This window comes from Mytilus galloprovincialis, chromosome 8, assembly GCF_965363235.1.
Source record: "Mytilus galloprovincialis chromosome 8, xbMytGall1.hap1.1, whole genome shotgun sequence".
In the NCBI taxonomy this organism is placed as follows: domain Eukaryota; kingdom Metazoa; phylum Mollusca; class Bivalvia; order Mytilida; family Mytilidae; genus Mytilus; species Mytilus galloprovincialis.
This window is the reverse complement of record NC_134845.1, coordinates 23971611-23993181: the sequence shown is the minus strand read 5'-3', so window position 1 is coordinate 23993181 and position 21571 is coordinate 23971611. Positions and strand designations below refer to the sequence as shown.

The window sequence follows — 21571 nt, the reverse complement described above, 5'->3', positions numbered from 1 at the left end:
AACAGTGTAAGAGTAAACATGATATTAAACAGATTACCGCAATTTTTATGATATGTTCAAACAGATTCAGTACATGTGTATGTGTTTAAACAAATATTCAAAGATACATTTTATCCAATCAAATTCTAAGCCCACATCATGTTCACTGATATTCTAATATAGTATATGAAGTTGTATTGAGTGTAATATATCACGGAAGGTAAGAATTAAAACTTTCATTTACAATAACAAAAAAAGAAAACACATTTGTGAGGACCGTGCATAAAATTCCGGCTTCTAAATAATAGAAAATGATAAAGTTTTCATTGCTTGTTCATTCACTTTCACTTTAAGCAAAAAGAAATTTGCACACAGAGTTGATAAAGCAGATGGTTTTTAACTGAGTTAAATTATGTTGACGTGTTGATATGCCTGCACCCTACCTTTTTTTTTATTATTCTTGCCAATTTGTTTCATATATCCTTTTGAGACTGACTTCATACAGAAACCTTTTAGGAAGAAAGAGAAGAAGTAAGCAATTTTCTTTAATTTTACTTTTCGCAATATAGATGATGTTCACGCACTAAATAATTATAATCAAAATTTGGTGAAAATGTTTAACGCATCTATCCAATCGAACTAGAGATAAAGGATATATCAGATACAACAGAGTCTTTCTCGTATCTTGACTTACATCTGGAAATTGACAATTAGGGTCGGTTGAAAACAACACTTACGACAAAAGCGACTATTTCAGCTTCCCAATTGTGAACTTTCCATGTCTACGAAGTCACATTCCAGCGGCATCCATACGGAGTATATATCTTACGATTGAAACGATATTGCCGGGCTTGCATTTTCTATCATGATTTCCCTTATAGAGTGTTGCTGTTCACAAGGAAGCTATTTTCAAAATGGTGAAGTTGAAATTATCCCTTCACAAATTTAACGGACGTCAACACGAGTTGGTGAACCGTTGTAAAATATCCGTTTCACAGATGATATCGGATATGTACCTTCTGTCGTAACTACAATAATTATCTATTTCCTATTGCACGAATGTGATCTAGAAAATTTACCAAATGTGTAAATAGGTTAACAACACGACGTTGTTTTATGTATTTGTCTTCCCCAACAATCGGTTTCAAAAGCACATGATAAAAGATAATATATACATACAAACGCTCTTGACATATTTCGTTGCCTTTCCAAGAAAACAAAGACAAATGTGTTGTATGATGAAGTGAATCAATACATTGGTTATACAGATTTTCAAAATCACAATTAATCGTCTTGTATTTTTCACTTTTCCTAATTCTTTATATTAAATATATAATTTAGTTTGTTATTAATCCAGATTACTCTATTTTAATACCAAATGCAATTTCTGTATTGTTTGGCATTAATGTATGAAAAACAGACAGTTTAATAATGCTTTTATACTATTTATCAAAAGGGTTAGACTTGCATTGATAAAAAGAATACAAGGTGAAAAGTTTGTAAATTTGTGCAGCTTTCAACAATGGGGATTCTACTATTACTAAGATTTGAATGAAAGTAATCTGTTACAATTTATTAAAAACGAGGCTGTTTAAGCATGCCGAATACAAGGGTGTAGATAAACGTTTTTTTCAATGTGATGTAAACGTATTATCAAGATAGCAATCAATAATAGTATATCAAACATTGATGTGTACTTGTAAAAAAACTTTATCAACATTTCTTCAACTTCGTACTTTATATGGCTATTACATTTTGTCATTTGAGTGTCACTGATGAGTCTTTTCTAGCCAGAAAGCGCGTCTGGCGTAAGTGTAAAATGTTAGTCCTGGTATCTATGGTTTATTTTCAATCACTGGGTCGATGCTACTACCGGCGGAGATTTATTTTCCTGTGCGTATCAACAGCCCAGTAGTCAGCACTTCTATTTCTTTATTATATACCAATGTTTGAACGGTTATATTATTTGCACAGCTAAATATTTATCATACAACCTTTGTACGGCTATAGTAATGTTTATGTGTTTTTTATGTTATACTAAATATTGTGCGGTTACAATTTTTATAAACTAGCTAATTGTTTATTATACATAAAGCTTTGTGCGGTAATATTATTAATACGGCTGATAATTTCAAAAATCATCAAGGTTTGAACGGTTATATTATTTTATAATAAATTTGCCAATAATATGTTCAAACAAACATAAAACACAGTTCATATTTATTAAACAATATATTTTACATAATTTTTTATACAACATTCTATTTATAACTTTATGTAGAAAATATACATTGACCATACTATGGACTATAGTACAAAATTTCCTTAAACTTTACAATTACAATTAAGCCTTTACAGTTCTTGTATTGAATCTTGAACTTGAAAATAGGCGCAATAACATAATGACGGGATTTACATGTGTAATTGCTAACCAATTTGTCATATTCAATTAATTTTTCTTAGCATAATTACATGAACAATTTTAAGACGCCATTTCCTTATTTTCGTTGTTTCCTCGTCATCCCTAATTTCAGCTTTTCTGATTTTTTATTTTTGTTTTCGAAAAAAAAGAAAAACCAACCTCTTGATATGCGCATATGATGCACCAAATTGAATAAGGTATATATATTGTTAGTTTGTATAACCATTTGTGAGTCATTTTTGCTGGTATGAAAATCATACTAGATATTGTGACATCTTTATTAATACCCAATTTTAATCAAGTGTGCATTTGTCTAGGGTATCAAATTAAAATGTAAAAGTATTATGATACATTAGAAATTTTCTCTTTGTAGGACAAAGTATACATTTAAAGAATGGAGGAACAAGCAAAAGGTAGGTTTATATGTCACAGTTTAGCAATCTTGATATATTGATGTATGGAATGGAAATATAAAAAACATACATTATTTCTTAGTTTCAGTAGGGTTTTTTTAATAATTTTTTTATGCTATATTATGCAAGAAATCGTTGATTTTTATTTTTATTTCAGCATTTATAATTTAAAGCCTAACAATAGAAACAAAATTTTACAAATAATACACGACTGTCTTGAAGTATAGATTCTAGGTACTGACTTACATCTTACAAACGAGTTTATAGAATTCTTTAATTTGTCTTTGTAAATTTATCTTTTACAGTACTGTTTAGTATATTTTTGGTAATATTCATTTGACGTAGCTCGGTACTTGTGCGTCCGTAAAGTCGTTGTGGGGTTGTGCTGTGGCAAATTTTTATATTCTTGTCTTTCGTTTTCCCTGGTGTCCTTTGTCTGTGTGCTTTTTTGTTTTTTATTGTTGACATTTTTGTTTGCTTTTATAGTGATTGAGAATGTAGTTAATGTTGAGTGATGTACCGCTTACTTTGACATGTTTGCCTGTTGTGAGTTTGTTTTGTTCGCACATCGTTGTCGGTGTGTAGATTTTTATGCGACTGTCGTACGGATAAGAGGTTAAGCTAGCTATGGAACCGGGTTTGATTCAACATTTTCTACATAAGCAAATGCCTGCATCAAGTCAGGAATATGACAGTTGTTGTCCATTCGTTTGATGTGGTTGAGCTTTTGAGTTTGCCATGTGATTAGGGACTTTCCATTTTGGGTTTTCTTCGGGGTTTGGAGTTTTTGTTGTTTTGTGTTTTAGCAGTATACACCCAAAATCATTTCTTCTCTGGTTACGCATGTGCACCGTAAAAATATAAATATTTTTATGCTTCAATCACTTGCATGAGTTAATCCGTAGTCTGCCGTTTTGTAATATTTCAAATTCCAGACTGCTGTTGACTTTATTTAAAACATAAGGAGACAGATGATACTACATGACATAAGAAATTACAAGTCATGCACGGCCTTCTACAATGAGAAAAAAAAACAATATGCAAAGTCAGCTATCAATAAAAGACACTGACATGGAAAAACTAAATAATTCAAACTTTACGGCCTAATTTATTACAAATTACAAATGACAGACATGAATTAACAAAAGCTTCTGAATTACAGGCTCCTAATAAAGGTCAGACACATAAAGAATGTGGCTGGTGAAATTATATAATAATAATGATTCATTAGAGATCGAGTTAAGATTAATATGTCAGATGCTCGTCTTTTTGTAAAAGTTTAATCATTGTTGAAAAAGGAATCCGAGGAATGGTCACACAAACTTAGAGTTTGACTGTCTTTGTAAAGACGATATTCCAAAGTTTTAGATGAGTTAGATGTGACTGTTCAACGGATATTTAGATAAATGTAAAAAGTTCGACATCATTTATCTCTAAAAGTAGCACATGCAGGTATATTTTAATAACATACCTGAATTTACTAGGTGAAAAATAGCTTGTATGCACATTGTATTCCAAAAATCAACGCGGACTTAAAACAGTATCGTATGCCCTTAACTGAACGTTACTCCTACGATTCAAATTCTCATTAAATCTTCAAAATAGCGTGTTTGAATTAGTTGTTGTTTTATCTCGATGATAATATGTTAGTAATCGATTATTTGTTGATCCAAGGAATTTTAAATGGCGAGTCCTAACTCAGTTACGACGTAAACTGTGCATTTGATGGTAACGTTTAGCAAAGGAAAAAAGGTTAACATAAAAGTTGCTTCAGTACCTTTAACTATTCTCTAAAGGCAATGATAAGCCGAAGTTACAGTCTATTTAAAATATACAACGAATTGACAATGAATAGTATCATAATTTTATCCAATTAACTGTGACTCGACATTGAAACAAGAATAATAGTTAGGATATATATCATTTAAATCTGTACAATCTACGTACGAAAATTGATTAAGAGAATTGAAGTATATATTAGAAGGGACGTTGACAAAAGAAGTAGGTACAAAAAAAAATGTAGTTAAATCTGAACTTTTAATACGCAGAGTGATATATCTATATCTCGAAATTGTAGTTTCTTTTACTATTTGAATTAGTTTTATTCTAACGTTATTGAAGGAAAACAGTCCAAGGCCATCAACTGGTCTGTAACTGGTCTGTTACTCAGTGTGAAAATCCCGCAATCGAAGGCGGACATCAGCTGGACATTAACCAATAATGTATTACAATTTAGCGAAATGGACGCAAAACAAAACTCTAAAACATATAAATGAACCAAAATTATAAAAAAGACTAACAAAGCGAAGAGTTTCTGGAAGAGGGACAGATGCAAAAATATAGTGGGTTTGAACATGTATTGTAGGATCTCAACCCGCCTCGTATACCTTTATACAGTTCTTTGGATTACTGTTTTTGCTTTATAATTCAGTATAAATTTGGTCAATTTTTACACAGGCATTAAATTCTAACCTCCTTTTAAAATAAGAATACCCACATGTATATATATTCCTTAATGTAACACAACTAGCTTTTTTGACACTTGGTTGCAAGCTTGTAATGTTTCCATTCCGCTGTAGTCTATAATCTAACCAAACTGGTCATGTTGTGAGTGTACATTTAATCAGAGGCGGATTTATAGGGATAGTGTGCCCCCTTATGAAGTTTTATATATGGTTAGTGCATAGACTTGTTACATGTTCCACTAATACACCATTACTATGATTACCTTCAACGAGACGAAAACAGCGATCAATTATCCCCAAAAGCCCTATATACAAAACAAGATATCCCAAACTTCAGAACTCTTTCTAATTACTCACATGGAGACAACATCCATCATAATTATGTCTTTTTCAACACAAACGGTTTTTTTTTCTGAATTTTTACAGAAACAATCGAAAAGCGTTCGTGGAATCTAGATTTGGACGAGTATTTCATGGCGTTAGCATTTTTATCAGCACAAAGGAGTAAAGATCCTAAAACTCAGGTTAGTGACAATGAATGCTATGCCTGTTTTATTGAATGTTTGTACTTACATTTTGCTCATAGTTTTCATTAAGAATAATTGTCATTTAAATGGAGCACTGATCATAATGGTCATGTTCAAAATTGATAAATATGTACTTGTAATGCTACTTTGAGGCCACTTGCCCTTTCTTGATAGAATTTTAGACGCATTATCGACACGCATGCAGTTCGCTTGATTTTGTTATTCTCAACTTTTGCTTACAAATTAAGATATTCAATTCTTTTTCTGCCTATCAAGGTAAGCATTTTTTTTGTTTTTATTTAACCTAAGTGTAAAGAAAGATCCAATTTATATAATTTAGAATTATAAAGGTTTTGATACACTTGAACGTTTAAGTAAATAAAGTGTCTAAATTATAAATATCCCTTATTTTTGTTTTATGTGTGTCTATAAGGAAATTTTCTGAACCTGTTTCATACCAATTGATCAAAGCATAGAATAAACAGTAAACGAAATAAAAAGAATTGTCAAAAAAGTATTTAGTGTAAAAATTAACAAAAATTTCTTCAAATGTAGTTTAGAGACCGAAAAAAATAAATAACTTCCTAATTACACTTCTCAAGATTTGTCTGAATAACTACATCCATTCCGATTCAATGTCCGTACCACCTCGGTAGTTTCGTGGTATAGTGCTTCGTATGCAAGAGGTCACGGGTTCAAAACCATATCGAGTTGAGCTTGAATTAAGAGTAGAGTGAACAAAAATTTGACTGTTACTCTAGTCTACTTTTACGCTACAAACCCGGCTCAATTTGTCTGTCTGGTACATAGTTCGATTAATATATATATTGCATTAACACTTCCTTGTTCTTATATGTTTTTATAATTTGAACAGAATATAACGGAAAAAAGTCCCAAACATCACCATAACAATCTGTTTATTGGTCAAGTAAGAATAACTACACCCTTTTTTAAAGTAAAGAACTCGAATTTCAGGTTGGAGCATGTATTGTCAATAAAGACAACAGGATTGTTGGGATGGGATATAATGATATGCCGAACTATAGCAAGGATGAAGACTTTCCCTGGGAAGAAGCTCAAACTGCCGAGGGCAATAAACATTTGTATGGTTAGTCAAATTGTTGATACCTAAACAAGAAAATAAACAAACTACATTGAAGACCTGTTGGTGACCTTCTGCTGTTGTCTTCCCTATGGTCGGGTTGTTGTCTCTTTGACACATTCCCCATTTCCATTCTCAATTTTATTTTGAACTAAAACTGCTAATGCAAGCAATAACGGATGTCAAACAGCAAAATGGCCACTGATAAGCGGCAGCTATTTCAGAAAATCTGAAAAGGCGAAGGATACCATTTGTCGAAAATAAACTAACAGTCCCATGGCTAAAAAAAATAACGACCAACAGACAAACAATAGTACGCAAAAAAAAGTGAATGCATATTATATGCATGGCTATACATCTCTCTGTAAATTTTTAGTGCATTTGAAGCCATTTGAAAATGCGAGTATTTTCAGATCGGCAATTCCCAACAATTTTATATATATATTCCGGACCATATGAGTATTTGGACCATACGCGTATTGTCATGACCATATGCGTATACTCATATGGTCCGACCGTACTCGTATGGTCGGACCATAGGAGTATACACTCGTTTGGTTTTTAACGGACCGGACCGTATGAGCATTTGGACCATATAGGTATTTTTTTTTTTAATAATAGGAATTAGAAAACTTTATAAAAATACAATGATTGCTACATGCAATTGTATTATTTACAATTCAAATAACATTAAATATTGATGCCAAAGTTAGTTTTCACCGCTAATTGTATTCTTGCATGTATGCGTAGGGTGACATTTACCTCCACACGGTACCATATCTTTTCTTGGGTCCTGCGTCATTACGATGCATCGACGGTGTTCATAGAAAGCTCTAGATTTCCAATATCGTAACATGACTGAAGTACATTATATCACCAGACCACTTTTAGAATTAAACTAGGGTACTTGTCGGTGACGTCGTTCATTTTTGTAAAACAAAAACACGTATAAGTATAAACATTCTGAATATTGTACTGCTAAAGCTGATTATATAAAGTTTCAAAAGTAAGCAAATTATAAGACTCTTTATCCTGTCGACTTTTACGTCAGTTTATAGTAAAGCAGTTGACTTTTTGTGTAACAAATAATTAAAATATTTTTGGAAGTTATCTTCCCAGGTCGACATTTTGCCAATTATTCGTAATAACATATCGGTAATGAAAAAAAAGTGTTTACTATAGTTTTGACTAGTGATGAAATTTACTTTGTGAAACTGCTTATTTTAGTTTGTTAATCTTGTTATTATTTTTAATAGATCTATAATAAAATTAACTTTGGTAGTGTTTTTTTCATAACGTGACAACTAGAAGGGTTATATATGAAGAGCTAAGTATTGTAAAAGTAAACCTGTACATTACCCCGACCATACGCGTGCGGTCGGACCATATCGTATGGTTGGACCATATGAGTATATACCCATATGGTCATGACCAAACTCCTATGGTCTTAATACTCATATGGTCCGGAACATATATATATATATATTTCATGTTATGTTCTTAGTTCACGATGTTCAAACGAACATAACATATAGATGTGCTAACATTTTCTTGTACAACTCTACTCCTAATTTCTGTCTAAACTGACTCATATTCTATATATATATATAAATAAGACAAGACTATTTCTGATACTAACAGGCACGGTGTCCACACAAAGAAAGCAGAACGTGTAAATGCTATAAACATAAATTCTTAAAACTGATAATCGTTTTTCTAAACTATCTGATACGTCACCATCTTTAGCTAAATCAGATTTTCAGCTTCCATGTATTTTAAAAAGTCTATCTGGTATATCATATTTAGCGACCGCAGTGGCACTGCCTTCTCTTAAACAGTGTTAACCAAATGTGCTAACATTTCAACCAATTTGTGTTAAAGCCTCTTTCACTAACTCTCTTGCTCGAGTATACGAAATTTTTACATTTTTACTTCTCAATATAAAAGAATTAGTTTTTTTGAAAAAAGACAATACACGAAATATAAAAGATTCTGAATTATTCTCAATGTTTGCTAAATCTAGATAACATTGCAACAGATTTACAGAACACTGTAGAAATAACTATAAAATGCTGTATCTACTGAACGAAAACCTTTACATGACACACAAACAAGTCAGAATAGATATATCTTTTGACGCTTAAACTACATTTTAATAGGGAAACAAAAACAAAAGAAATAACAAATTATATTGTATGCTCGCAGATACCGAATGCAAGCTCATTAGACCGTTGATTTTCCCGTTTGAATTGTTTTACACTTGTAATTTTGGGCCTTTATAGATTTTTGTTAGGTGTGAACCAAGGCTCCGTGTTGAAAGCCGTACATTGACCTATAATGGTTTACTTTTATAAATTGTTATTTGGATGGAGAGTTGTCTCATTAGCACTCACACCACATCATCCTATATCTATCTATTGACTTGAGCTGCCGAGAAGAAATAATGTCTTTCTTCACCAAATGTCAATTGTTGTACTTCATATGCATTGTTCTTCATAGATTATTAAACACAACAACGTCATAAACAGTACAACAACTGCGCCATGAGCGCATGATACGCCCGACGTCTTTTGTGGAAGCTTTATGCAATAATCATCAATAGTTTCTGAGAAAGTTTTAAGTCGTGTTTTTGAGACACGGCGGGACATGTGAAACCCCACCCTGTTTTTTTTTACAAAAAACTAAATATCACTAAAATAAAATTTTGAATCAAACCAAAAAGTATACAGATCTTTAGATTAATATATCAAAGAAGTGTGTACAGTTTCAAGCAATAATCATAAATTGTTTTTGAGATACGGTGCGACATGTAAAAAAAACCTCCCCTTTTTTACAAAATACTCAATAACTCAAAAATGAAATTTTGAATCATCACCAAAAACTATACAGATCTTTAGATTAATATATCAAAGAAGTGTGTACAGTTTCAAGAAATAATCATAAATTGTTTTTGAGATACGGTGCGACATGTAAAAAAAAAAATCCCCATTTTTACAATATACTCAATAACTCAAAAATGAAATTTTGAATCATCACCAAAAAGTATACAGATCTTTAGATTAATATAACAAAGAAGTGTGGAAAGTTTTAAGCAATAATCATAAATCGTTTTAGAGATACAGCGCGACATGTAAAAAAAAAACTCCCCTTTTTTACAAAATACTCAATAACTCAAAAATGAAAGTTTGAATCATCACCAAAAAGTATACAGATCTTTAGATTAATATAACAAAGAAGTGTGGAAAGTTTTAAGCAATAATCATAAATATCGTTTTAGAGATACAGCGCGACATGTAAAAAAAAAACTCCCTCTTTTTTACAAAATACTCAATAACTCAAAAATGAAATTTTGAATCATCACCAAAACGTATACAGATCTTTAGATAAATATAACAAAGAAGTGTGTAAAGTTTTAAGCAATAATCAAGAACCGTTTTTGAGATATGGTGCGACATGTGAAAAAGACACACCCTGTTTTAGTTACAAAGTGCCGTAACTAAAAAGTTTAAATCTTATGTTCACCAAAAAGTATGCAGATCATTTGACTTTCATAAGAAACAACTTTATTAAGTTTCATGAAATTTAGATAAGTCGTTCTCAAGTTACTGTGCGACATGTTTACGCCGGATAGAGAGACGGACAGACGGACAGACGGACGGACAGACGGACGGACACCGGACATTTGTATACCATAATACGTCCCGTCAAAATTTTGACGGGCGTATAAAAAGTGATAATATATGTGTGCTGCCTAAAACAAACTAAACCAAAGAAACAAGATAAATAGTACAAGTACTAGCATTGATATTTATTCAAATGAAATACGAAACACATTTATTGATTAAATGTACATGTACTCAGTCAAGAAGACTAATTTAAAGGACATTACCTAATTATGTTAACTTTATAAACAATGAATGTTACCGTGAAACGCTACATTTGTAAATGAAAAATACTACTTTTTATTATATTCCTGCATGTTGACTTCCACAGTACTTGTCTTCAAAAGTGATTCAATTGAATACAATTGTGACTAACTTATGACATCTATGTTCCTGCAGTAAAAGGGTTTTGGTTACAATATTACGTCCATTGAAATCCGAGACATCACTACAAAACACTCGTATATCGAACCAACTAAGAAATATACAAATATACAAATACAATATAATATCTACCTAAATTTAGTTGTCATCAAAGAAAAAATAGAACTTTGAGAAATTCAATTGTAAATCTTACCTTTAAGTTAGTTCTTCTTTTAACATAAATAAGCAATACAGCATACTTTTCATTAAACATAGTAATTACATTAGTAATTATCTGTGTTCTCTTTACCGTTAGGCAACCAGACTTCATTAGATATTGATGTTATAAACTTTGTTATAAACTTTGGATGTTGTTATGATTGATTTCATTTTTGAGTTACTTTTTTGTACATTTATGCATTAATTATATGTTTTGACAGACCGTATTAATTCAGTTAGCAAAAGGACAAAATAAACACACTAAAACTTAGAGCATAGGTATTGTTTCGAATGCCCGACCAACATAATATCTTGTACTTAAATGATTTCAATAATGAATACATAAGGTTTCCAACTCTATACATGTAGTTACTTTTTGCAATGCTTTAAATTTTGTAGTATGTCACGCTGAATTAAATGCTGTCGTAAATAAAATACAGGCAGATGTAAAAGGATGTCGTATGTTTGTGACGCTTTTTCCTTGCAACGAATGCGCCAAGATAATAATTCAGTCTGGAATAGAGGAAGTAATATATTACGAAATGCCCGACATACAAGAAGGCGAAAAGAAGCAGGAAAAAGAGGAAAGTAGAAAAGCCGCTCAAAAAATGTTTGGATATAATAATAATGTTACGTTGACGTAAGTATGCGCACACACACGTGAGTCTTATGTATGACAGAGCACTGATTAGTTTTCCTACATGGAAATTGTTTTACCAACATTATGTTTTACGTTGTAACTATTCTAAATATTCGATAAACACGTAGTTATATAACAAACAAAGAGGCACATAACAAACAGTTCATTATAATCATATCGGCATAAATCTAAACAGAGTTCAATTTTATAAATATATCATATATATCTACCAAGACTGTGCGTTAAAGTGGATTAAGGATAGTTTTCAATATAACTTTGCATTCTGATATAAAAAAAAAATAAATTTAAAATCAAAAAGTGTAGTTTTTACGCAGAGTAATGACGTTTTGCGTAATTTTCAGGTAGCATGGTACTTGTATACAAAATACCAAAGCTAAAACTAACATTTATATTAAACTAAGATCGTATCAAATTCACTTTGCCAGATTTCATGTCACGTGTATCATTATAACATAGGCACTTGCTACGGGTAAGACATAATTTAAAATCTAAAGGCAAGCAAATTAATCTTTTGCACTTTTTTCTATAGCAGTATAATTATGATATATTATTCTTCGTGTTTAATTTTACCTTTATTTCAGGAAATACCAAAACAAATCAGAAAGGGAAACAGTTTTTACAATTGAAACGAAAGATCCTGAATGTAAAAGCATGCAAATACGTTTGTGAAGAGGTCAGTGGCAACGTTCACAAAACGAAAAGATGGCGAATCACTAAATGATATATTTCATAAATGAAGTGATAATTCTATTTTATGTAGTTCGTATTATACAGATTAATTGCTGTGATATTTTTGCTTGATGAATAGTTAATCTATGTACATATAATATATCAAAGTATCTATTTGACGTTGTTTTATCAACATATTCTAACTGTGATCAGTTTCAGGAGCCTCTGGACTTTGTTAGTCTTGTATGATTTTTAATTTTAGTTTCTTGTGTATAATTCGAAGTTTAGTATGCCGTCCATTATTATTCAACTAGTATACATATTTGCTTAGGAGCCAGCTGCTGAAGGACGCCTCCGGGTGTGGCAGTTTCTCGCTGCATTGAATACCCATTGGTGCTCTATTTTCGGGCTGTTGTCTCTTTGACACATTCCCCATTTCCATTCTCAATTTTATTTAAAATGTTACTTATGATTTTTTGTAATTTGTTCTTTATGGACGATTTATTTAATAAACTAACATATTTATTTGCTTTTATGTTTTTGTGTTTTTCATGTTATTTTTCTTTTTACGTTAACAACTGAGACGTTACAAAATGAAGATTTGAAAAATATAAATTGCAGGCATCATCATGAAAAATGAGAAATGAGAATAAAAGACAACAATTCCAAAAACACTACCAAGAAAACTTAACTCCAAGTTGTTTATGTTGTTGTTGTTGTTCCAAAAACAATACGGATATAAGTCTCCTAGACAGTTAGAACTATCAAACTCGTGACTTTGTTCAACAAAAAAGATAACAATTGCTCGAACTAATTTTAAAAAACATGAGCACATATTTTGAATCATTCCAAAACATGCTTGATGGTGGATTGGACAAGTTTCTTTTTTTCTTTTTGATTGCATTTGTGAATCTTTTCTGGACGAAACACGCTCCCTACGTAACCTTTGTAACCCTAGTATCTATGATGAGTTAATTTATCACATAAATATAAATCAAAATGAAAACTTATAATTAAAACATTTGTCTAGACTGGAAGAATCACCAATCGATCATCTGTTGAAATATTTATAAATATTTTTTTTCAATTTCTCAAGGACTATTCCATATGAGTCATGACAAAACTGCAAAACGTAATCTTTTAAATTAGGCTACACTCTTTCTCCCCATAGGTTTCATTATCACTGCAAGTTTTAAGTAAGTTTCGAATTTAAAAGAAATTGGCACGAGTATCATTGAAGAGATTATGTCGAAATGCCAACTGGTGAAGTAACATTTTTTAACGTTTGTATTATTAGGAATTTGAACATTTTGATATATATCCAATGAGCATCCAAGTGAAGTCATTTCTTTTTCAAGAATTGATCATCCTCTCCTTATCAACAAGATAATCTCAATGCGTTTTCGTTTAGGTTTAGTGTCTACTTTGGTTGACGCACTTTTGGTGTGACTCGGTATATTTACACACTACACCATTGTGTTTTTGTTCTATCGCCTATTTTTTAATCTTTCATTTTTGTATCTGTTTTTGTTTTTGTTTGAGAGCGTCCTAATGTTTGACAAATGTACCTATTATGTCTCTTTGTTTTGCTAATACATTGTTGTCAATGTAATATAATTCTATGCGACAGTCATACAAGTGAAGTGAGAGGTTTAACTATCTATAAAAAAAAATTCTATCAACCTATTTTTACATAAATAAATGCCTGTAGAAAGTCAGTAATATGACACCTGGTTTTCATTCGTTTGATGTGTTTCAGCGTTTGGTTTTGATATTTCCGGACTTTCTGTTTTTGAAATTCCCTTTCAGTCTAGACTTTTTTACTATTTTACATATTACTGAAAGCTAATTCAAAGCTTAGCACAAGATCCAATTGATTTATAAAAAAGACATCACCAGTCAGAGAAAATATGACCTTGAACAATGCCAAAATATAGTTATCGACAGATTGCAGGACATTTGATTTTTAATGTGTATATAGCGATAAATTAAAATATATGTTTAGTTTGGTTTTGATTTACTGATAATAAAATCAGTATTTATCTTAATTCTGTATTTTCATACGTCAACGTTTATAGCATTATAAACGTATTATTGTAATATTTGTTCCTGGCGCGAACAATTTAGTTTTGTGTATTTCAGACAAAGTTAAAGATATAGAAGTTGATTTGAATAAAGTTATCTAAGAAACCAGGCTTGAAATTATGTAAATCGGAGTCGCTTTTCGTCTATAAAATACTCATCAATGATGCTCGAATGTAAAAATTAAAAACACCAAAAAGGTGGATCATATGCGCGATTCCATTCTATTTATTCTTATTTATTAAATAAAAGAAATACATATATTTCACAAGAAACTGGATTAGTTTTTTTTATTTTGTTTTTATTTGTTGTTTTTTTTTTGGGGGGGGGGGGGGTTGCACATCAAGCAGCAGCAATTCCCTCTTCACTTTAGACAATATATACACATGGAAAAAAGTATTGCAACACCTTGATTTTATAAAACTTGAAAAATCAGCCTCTTTTTTTGGATGAAATATAATAAAATATGTGTATAATATTATTGAAACATAGTTTATGATAACATTGGCATTGAAACGAACAAAAAATGTTCGAAAAAAAAATACTTTTACTGTAGTCGAACATTACAATGTCAGACATTTCAAAATTAATCCTTAGATGACTGTTCACATCATGGTTGATGGTTATACGCCAAATAATTAGTACTTTGTGCGCAGCCTATATCCAAACGGATAACCGCATCTAAACGTCTTCTGATTCCTGCCATAAATCGACTAATTTGTTGCTAAGGTAGCAGCAACCATTTCTGATGACGGGCATTGTTTATTTCATGATGGGTTTGAACTTGGGTGTCCTTTCGCGCACTTTCCGCCCAATAGTGTCCCAAATATGCTCGATATGGTTGAAATCCGGGCTACGATCGTGCCAAGGAAGATGAACCGAATTCCATTTGAACATTGGATCTTCCTCCACGATGCTAATTTCCAACTTTGGCGAACTCTGCACAACATTGGATACGGAAAACTGTGTGTCTGTTCGTTAGCAAAGGTCTCCGAAATGGTCTTATCGCACGATAACCAGTAGCGATGAGTCGATCTCGAACAGTTCTTGTTAAAAGGCTCCTGTATGGCCACCACTCTTTTTTTAGGATTGTCTTGTATGCAATGGGTTTCCTTTTGACCAACCTTCATTATGCTTGATTTTTTTTAGCAAATGGGATATAGAGGGTCTTCATTATCTCGGAATGTCTTTTACAGCATTTATTGCCTGATTTATTCTCAAAACGACTTATAGAGAAATGGTGATGACCAACAAAACGTGCAGTTTTTACAGCGACATCCCTGCTTCCCTTATACTGATAATCTGCCATCTTGCTGCAGTTAAGAGTTGTCCAGGACCCATTATAAGATGTCAATTACATAACTTTAAAAATTTGGTTATTTAAAGGGTTGAAAACAATGAGGATAAAAACAACTGTTTTGCTGTTTACGGGTAGAGTAGCTGCATGTGCAGATAAAAAATTATCGAGTCAATATTTTTTTATTAAACTCAGGTGATACTTAAATAATGTTTAACTAGTTCTATTTTACCAAATTATATCCCAAAAAAATGAAAAGTGTTTTTTTAATTTCAATTTCAATTTGGGGTTGCAATACTTTTTTCCATGTGTATATATAACTATGTTAAAAAGTTGTTCCAATGACTTCAGTTCATCAAACTATTGTTTAGTTATTCAGCTAGTGCGGCGAAACTCAATCGTCTGAAATAAAACATAGACGATTTTTCTCTGTAAACTAGCTTTGTGGGGTTTTAATGCCCTTAAATTTTATAATGTTAACCTGAACAAAATTTTATATAAGAGTTATCTTACCATTGAGTTCTAAGCTGACGAGATGACATTTCTCTTACGTTACTGTCGTACTAGTTGTTTCATTTCCATATGTGGACTGATAGGTCGTAACTGATAATTTTTTTTTGCTGCCCCGAGATGTGTGGTGTGTGCAGATTTATAGGCTGCAAGAACGAAAACATCAGCAGTTTCGAAATGAAGGTCAAATTTTTTTCAAAGTCACTGCTGATCTTAAGTGATTTGATAAAATTTTTAATCTTCAAATTTTTATATTTAAGACAATTATAACTACCCTTTTAATAAATACTATTACCTAACGAAAATGCTGAGATCAACATTTAAAAATAAAATAATGCACAGTTCTACACACACTGACCTCTTAAAACGTGTATTTTTTTTTAGGATATCCGAGACGCCAAATGTCCGTCAGTTCATTTTGATCAATAAAGTGTTTTAGTTCATGATTGCCTAAATTTTCGCGCTTGGGCATATGTTTTCTATCCAATTTCCTATTTAGACAACAATTAAAATCGTAGTTCACAATATCATTTTCTTTATTTATCATTAACTTATTAAAGAAATGTTTTCTTTCTATGTCATTATTAAGAGCATAGACATTAAAAATTCGAACAGTTTCCGTTGAGTCTAATTTGAATTCAGCTATTAATTTCCTTCCCTCTGCATCTTTATATTTTTCAGTAGTGTTAATATCTAAATTTGGTTTCACTAAAATTGATACCCCTTTAGAAACGAAAGTTCCGTTACACCAAAAACTTAACCCTACCCATTCTTTTTTTCATTCATTTTCTTCAAATTTTGTACAATGAGTATCCTGCATACTTATAAAATCAAAATTCTTTTTTTTACACCATTGTAATAAGGCATTTCATTTTGTCTTATCTTCCATACCGTTTGCGTTTAATGAAACTGAACGAATAGACTTATTTTAAGGGAAAAAATAAATATGCATATTATAGTCTTCCAACTTTTGCATATTTAGTTTACTGCACAGTTCGACGATTTAATTTATTTAAAAATAAAAGTCCAACATATTTTCAATATATTTACAACAAAATAGTTTGCATGCACATTAGTAATGCATTTTTTTTTTAGAGTTATCTCCCATACCATATATTTTATATTCACTTATTATTTGCATACTTATTTCACAAAAAAAATCACATATTTGTATCAATAATATAATATACATGTAGTTCAATAATTTTCTAAAATATTTACAATAATAGCAGTGATTATTTTGAAGTTTTCCATAATATGATAAAAAAATTATATTACTAAATATATATACTTTTTACACTAAGTTTTCAGTAAGCTCGTTTAAGGTAGATGGGGTGTCTTAATTATAATCCATAGAATTTTTTGATAATTTGCCAAAATGTAGTTTATAACCTGCTTGTTTCAAAACATTAATTAAAAGAATGGGTCACCGGACTTATTTTCACACTACAGGTTGTGCAAAATTGTCAGATTTAGTATAGAATATGCATGGGAAACCCAATTTTCTTTATTAAAACGAAAACTACACCATAGAATTTTTAGATAAAATATGAGAAGATGGCTGCAATATTATTCTTTCAGATAAGAAAAAGAAAAATGGGGGTCACCGAACTCGTTTTCTTGCTACATAATAAAATGGGTAAATTCCTAACACATTCTATTGTAAAAATAACACAATCTGATTTATCTGCCCTTGCATTTGAGTTATCTCCCCTTATTTGGCAAAGTTGGAAAAAATTGAATCAAACAAAAGCATTCGGTTAATGGTAAAATACAACCATAAATATGATGAAACATTGCATTTTCTATATCATAATGAAAAATCTTACACATGAATTACCTACTTGTCGCAAAATTTGCACATTTTATCAAAGATTTAGACCTTGTTTTCTGGTATTTCAAAATCCAAGATGGAGGAAGACACCCTATCTACCTTAAATTAATGTGATGGAATATTCTACTAAGAAACATTTTCTTCCGTATTCGCCTTATCTGGCTATGCTCATAAAGTTCTTGATATGAGAAACAAATTGTTTTGCCCCTTCTGGATTAACATGTACCCCGGATGGTTCGTTTTTGTAAAACATTGTTTCAACGGGGTTGCAACCCATTCGTGGTCGACAGAAATAATCCCAAAGATCGACGAAAGATAGTCATTGATCTTTTGAACATATTTTTTCCATATACAAATTTACAGAATGAGATGTTAAATTACATTTTGCAAAATTTGGACCTATGCACTTTCTTGGCAGTATACTGAATATGTTTATATCCGCATTTGGAAACTTTACTTTATTCTAAGCATTTGTCATGTTAACACACATTATTTCTTTATCTGTATTACTTTTTTTGTGACGTAGTTTGTACCCAAACTAAAGATGACCTTCAACACATAATTTTTATCAACATTTTTGTCCAGTGTGACTAAAAGTTTGTCAATGCCTTCTGCCGTACAACCAGAAACAGATGCTGTCAGATATCTTGAGATGCACCTAAACTGATAGTATTGTTTTTGTTTTCAGGAACGGATTGTATGTTAGCCGAGAGTTGAGTGGTATCGTTGTCATAGGAGATCCATAGTTTCTCGTCCCTCCTTATATATCCAAAAATCAACGCTACTTTGCTTATTTGAATATTGTACTAAAGAAATCGAATACGGGTAACGGAATTAACATTGAAATGATAGGGAATTTATTTTTTTAGGAAAATATCTATTATAACTTTAATTTAAGTGATAGACAGGTTGCCGAGACAGAAAATAAATATACACAACAATATACACCATTCAAACGAAACACAATGACTGTCGTTTAATTAAGATTCCTGAGCTGTTTAAAAATCGAAGCGAGAGGCTTTTCAGATTGCATTATAAAAAACAGGCTAAAATGGCTGAAACGTCAAATTTGCAAACTTCGTATTGAAAATTGGCTAATAAAGTCATTACAAAAGCAGGTTGCCGTGATGAAACTTGAAACTTTAATGTCCAGAGAATAAGCAAGTCTAAACCTTGTATGTGTAGTCGTTGAACTTAAGGTTTCCACTTAAAGTTAAAATGCCCTGATTTCAAGAAGAATAAAATCACAAAAACACGAAAAATTCACTAAATGCACGTTCATTCTTTTCATTTTGACCACCTTACAACTTTACGGAAATATCAGAGTGATTACAAACAGGACTATGTGACGGGCAACTTATACTATCCGTGTTTTAAAGATTTAAATGATATCAAGCCAGTCCAGTTCCAACTATAAACACGTGGTACAATTCTCATTTACATATTATAAATATTAACTAGCAAAAGTACTACTTATTTCTGTCTATGAATTTTCGTGTTTATAGTCCCCGTATTTATTATCTTCAGTAATTTGCTCATTTTGCTCGTCTTTTCTTACGGGTTGTCTATTTCGATTACAATTTCGTTTGACATGACATTCTTGACCGCATTCGAAATATACGTCATCTGCGTGCGGATAGTCTCGTATAATATTGTCATTACTACTGCAACGAAAACATCTATGCATCATAAAGAAAGTACATGTACTAGTATTTGGTACATCTTCGTCTATAAAGCAACCAGACAAAACCAATACTTTGTAATATCCCGTAACGTGTGAGTCCAAGATTCCGTGCTAGAAAAGATTTCATATTAGAATCAGTTGTAGAGATTAACAGACAATATGATTGAAATTTTTAAATCATTTACACATAATGATCTATCATCTTTACTGCAACTTGATACAACTAATGTGTAACCAACATAATATCATGAACTGTATTTGATACAGTTAGATACTACAATACAAAAAAATGGCAGCACTTACCGAAGAATGATCGAATATATATTTTGGTTTGGGAACTTCTTTTCCATTAAGTTTCACGTCATAGAAGAAAAATACATATTGTTTCAGTCCCAAGTCAAAAGAAATATTTGCAAAGCCCTGAAAAAAATAAATGCTGTTTGTAATAGTGTTTACCTCTGTCGCCATTTTGTCCTTTCAAATATATAAAAAGTTAAACATTTTAAACAGTGAAAGAAAAAATATATGCATTTTTTAAAACGTTCCTTTAATTTTGTAATTATTTAAAAATAAAATAAAAATAAGAATAAACAACTAATGTTTAACTCCCTCATCAAGCAATACACCTTAAATAGTTAAAACTACCACATGCAAAATTAATCTTACATTGAATTTTCAAGGCTAATCTAGCCTTACATATTTTTTTATTTTTTTCTCAGGAAACATTGGCCTATGATGGATTTGAAGACCAATTTTGATCATATGATAAAAAAACAAAAATGTGGGTATTTATCCATGACACACACACAAACATACATATATAGCTAATTCATTTGTACATCGTTGGTATTTGATTTTATTGTTTTCAGTGTTCTTTGTGAACTTTAATTAGAAAAGCGCTTTAAATGCAACACATTTATTCCGTGTAACTTTTATTAATTCATACGTGTTTAAAAAAATATAGCCCAGCATCACAGATGTAAATACAAGTAACATGACATTACTACATGAGTATGAAAACTTCAAAGAAACTTTATTTTACATTTTGATTATAAAAAAAACAAGGTTTGTTGTCTTTAAGCTATATACGTTTCATTTCACGGTTGCATTTAGCTTTAATTGCAGATAGTTTCTGGAATCGTCTAGCAAATAAAAAAAAATAATGTATTAACAAATTGATAATATTACAATACCGTTTGAATGCTTGCTGATGGCCAAGTGAATGTATCTGCCACGTATTCGTGCAGTTGAATTTCTCTGGCATGCAACAACATGATTCAGCTGTATGCATGTATGATGATGCAACAAGTAAACCAACAACTAGCCATAGCCAGTAGATCAATACATTCGCATTTTTCTACTTTTTATCATTCTTCTATGTCACGATTTATGTTCATGTAAAGACAATTAAAGGGGCACTAGCTGTCAAATTCATGTTCACCGAGTTTAATCAAATTCTCATGTTCGATTCATAACAATGTCAAATATTTATCAAAACTATTAAAAGTTTAAAATAAACAATTAACAGGGCACGGGCATGAAAATACGTAGCTTCGTTTCGTGTGTATTTAAGTCAAGACTGCATCAAATTAACTATCGATTTGACATTTTACTTTCAATGTTTACATTCTTTTCCTTTTAATAACTTTACATATACAATTCACGTGTTATCAATCTCAAAC

The 21571-nt window shown here is 31.2% G+C and overlaps 1 protein-coding gene across 5 annotated transcripts in view; it reads left to right on the top strand.

Moving 5' to 3' along the window:
* The window catches only part of LOC143085371 (deoxycytidylate deaminase-like), a 250128-nt gene that overhangs the window by 134809 nt on the left and 93748 nt on the right, over nt 1-21571 (top strand). For 2 of the 5 annotated variants that reach the window (XM_076261653.1, XM_076261654.1), the window contains exons 2-6: nt 2775-2814; nt 5706-5803; nt 6782-6914; nt 11552-11792; nt 12395-13000. The exons of 2 other annotated variants lie outside the window; for them this stretch is intronic. In XM_076261653.1, coding sequence (XP_076117768.1) covers nt 2796-2814; nt 5706-5803; nt 6782-6914; nt 11552-11792; nt 12395-12482 — 579 coding nt within the window. In that variant the 5' untranslated portion in view covers nt 2775-2795 and the 3' untranslated portion in view covers nt 12483-13000. Of the gene's footprint in view, nt 1-171; nt 200-2774; nt 2815-5705; nt 5804-6781; nt 6915-11551; nt 11793-12394; nt 13001-21571 lie in introns of those variants that run through there. One more of the 5 variants, XM_076261655.1, reaches the window with a different exon arrangement.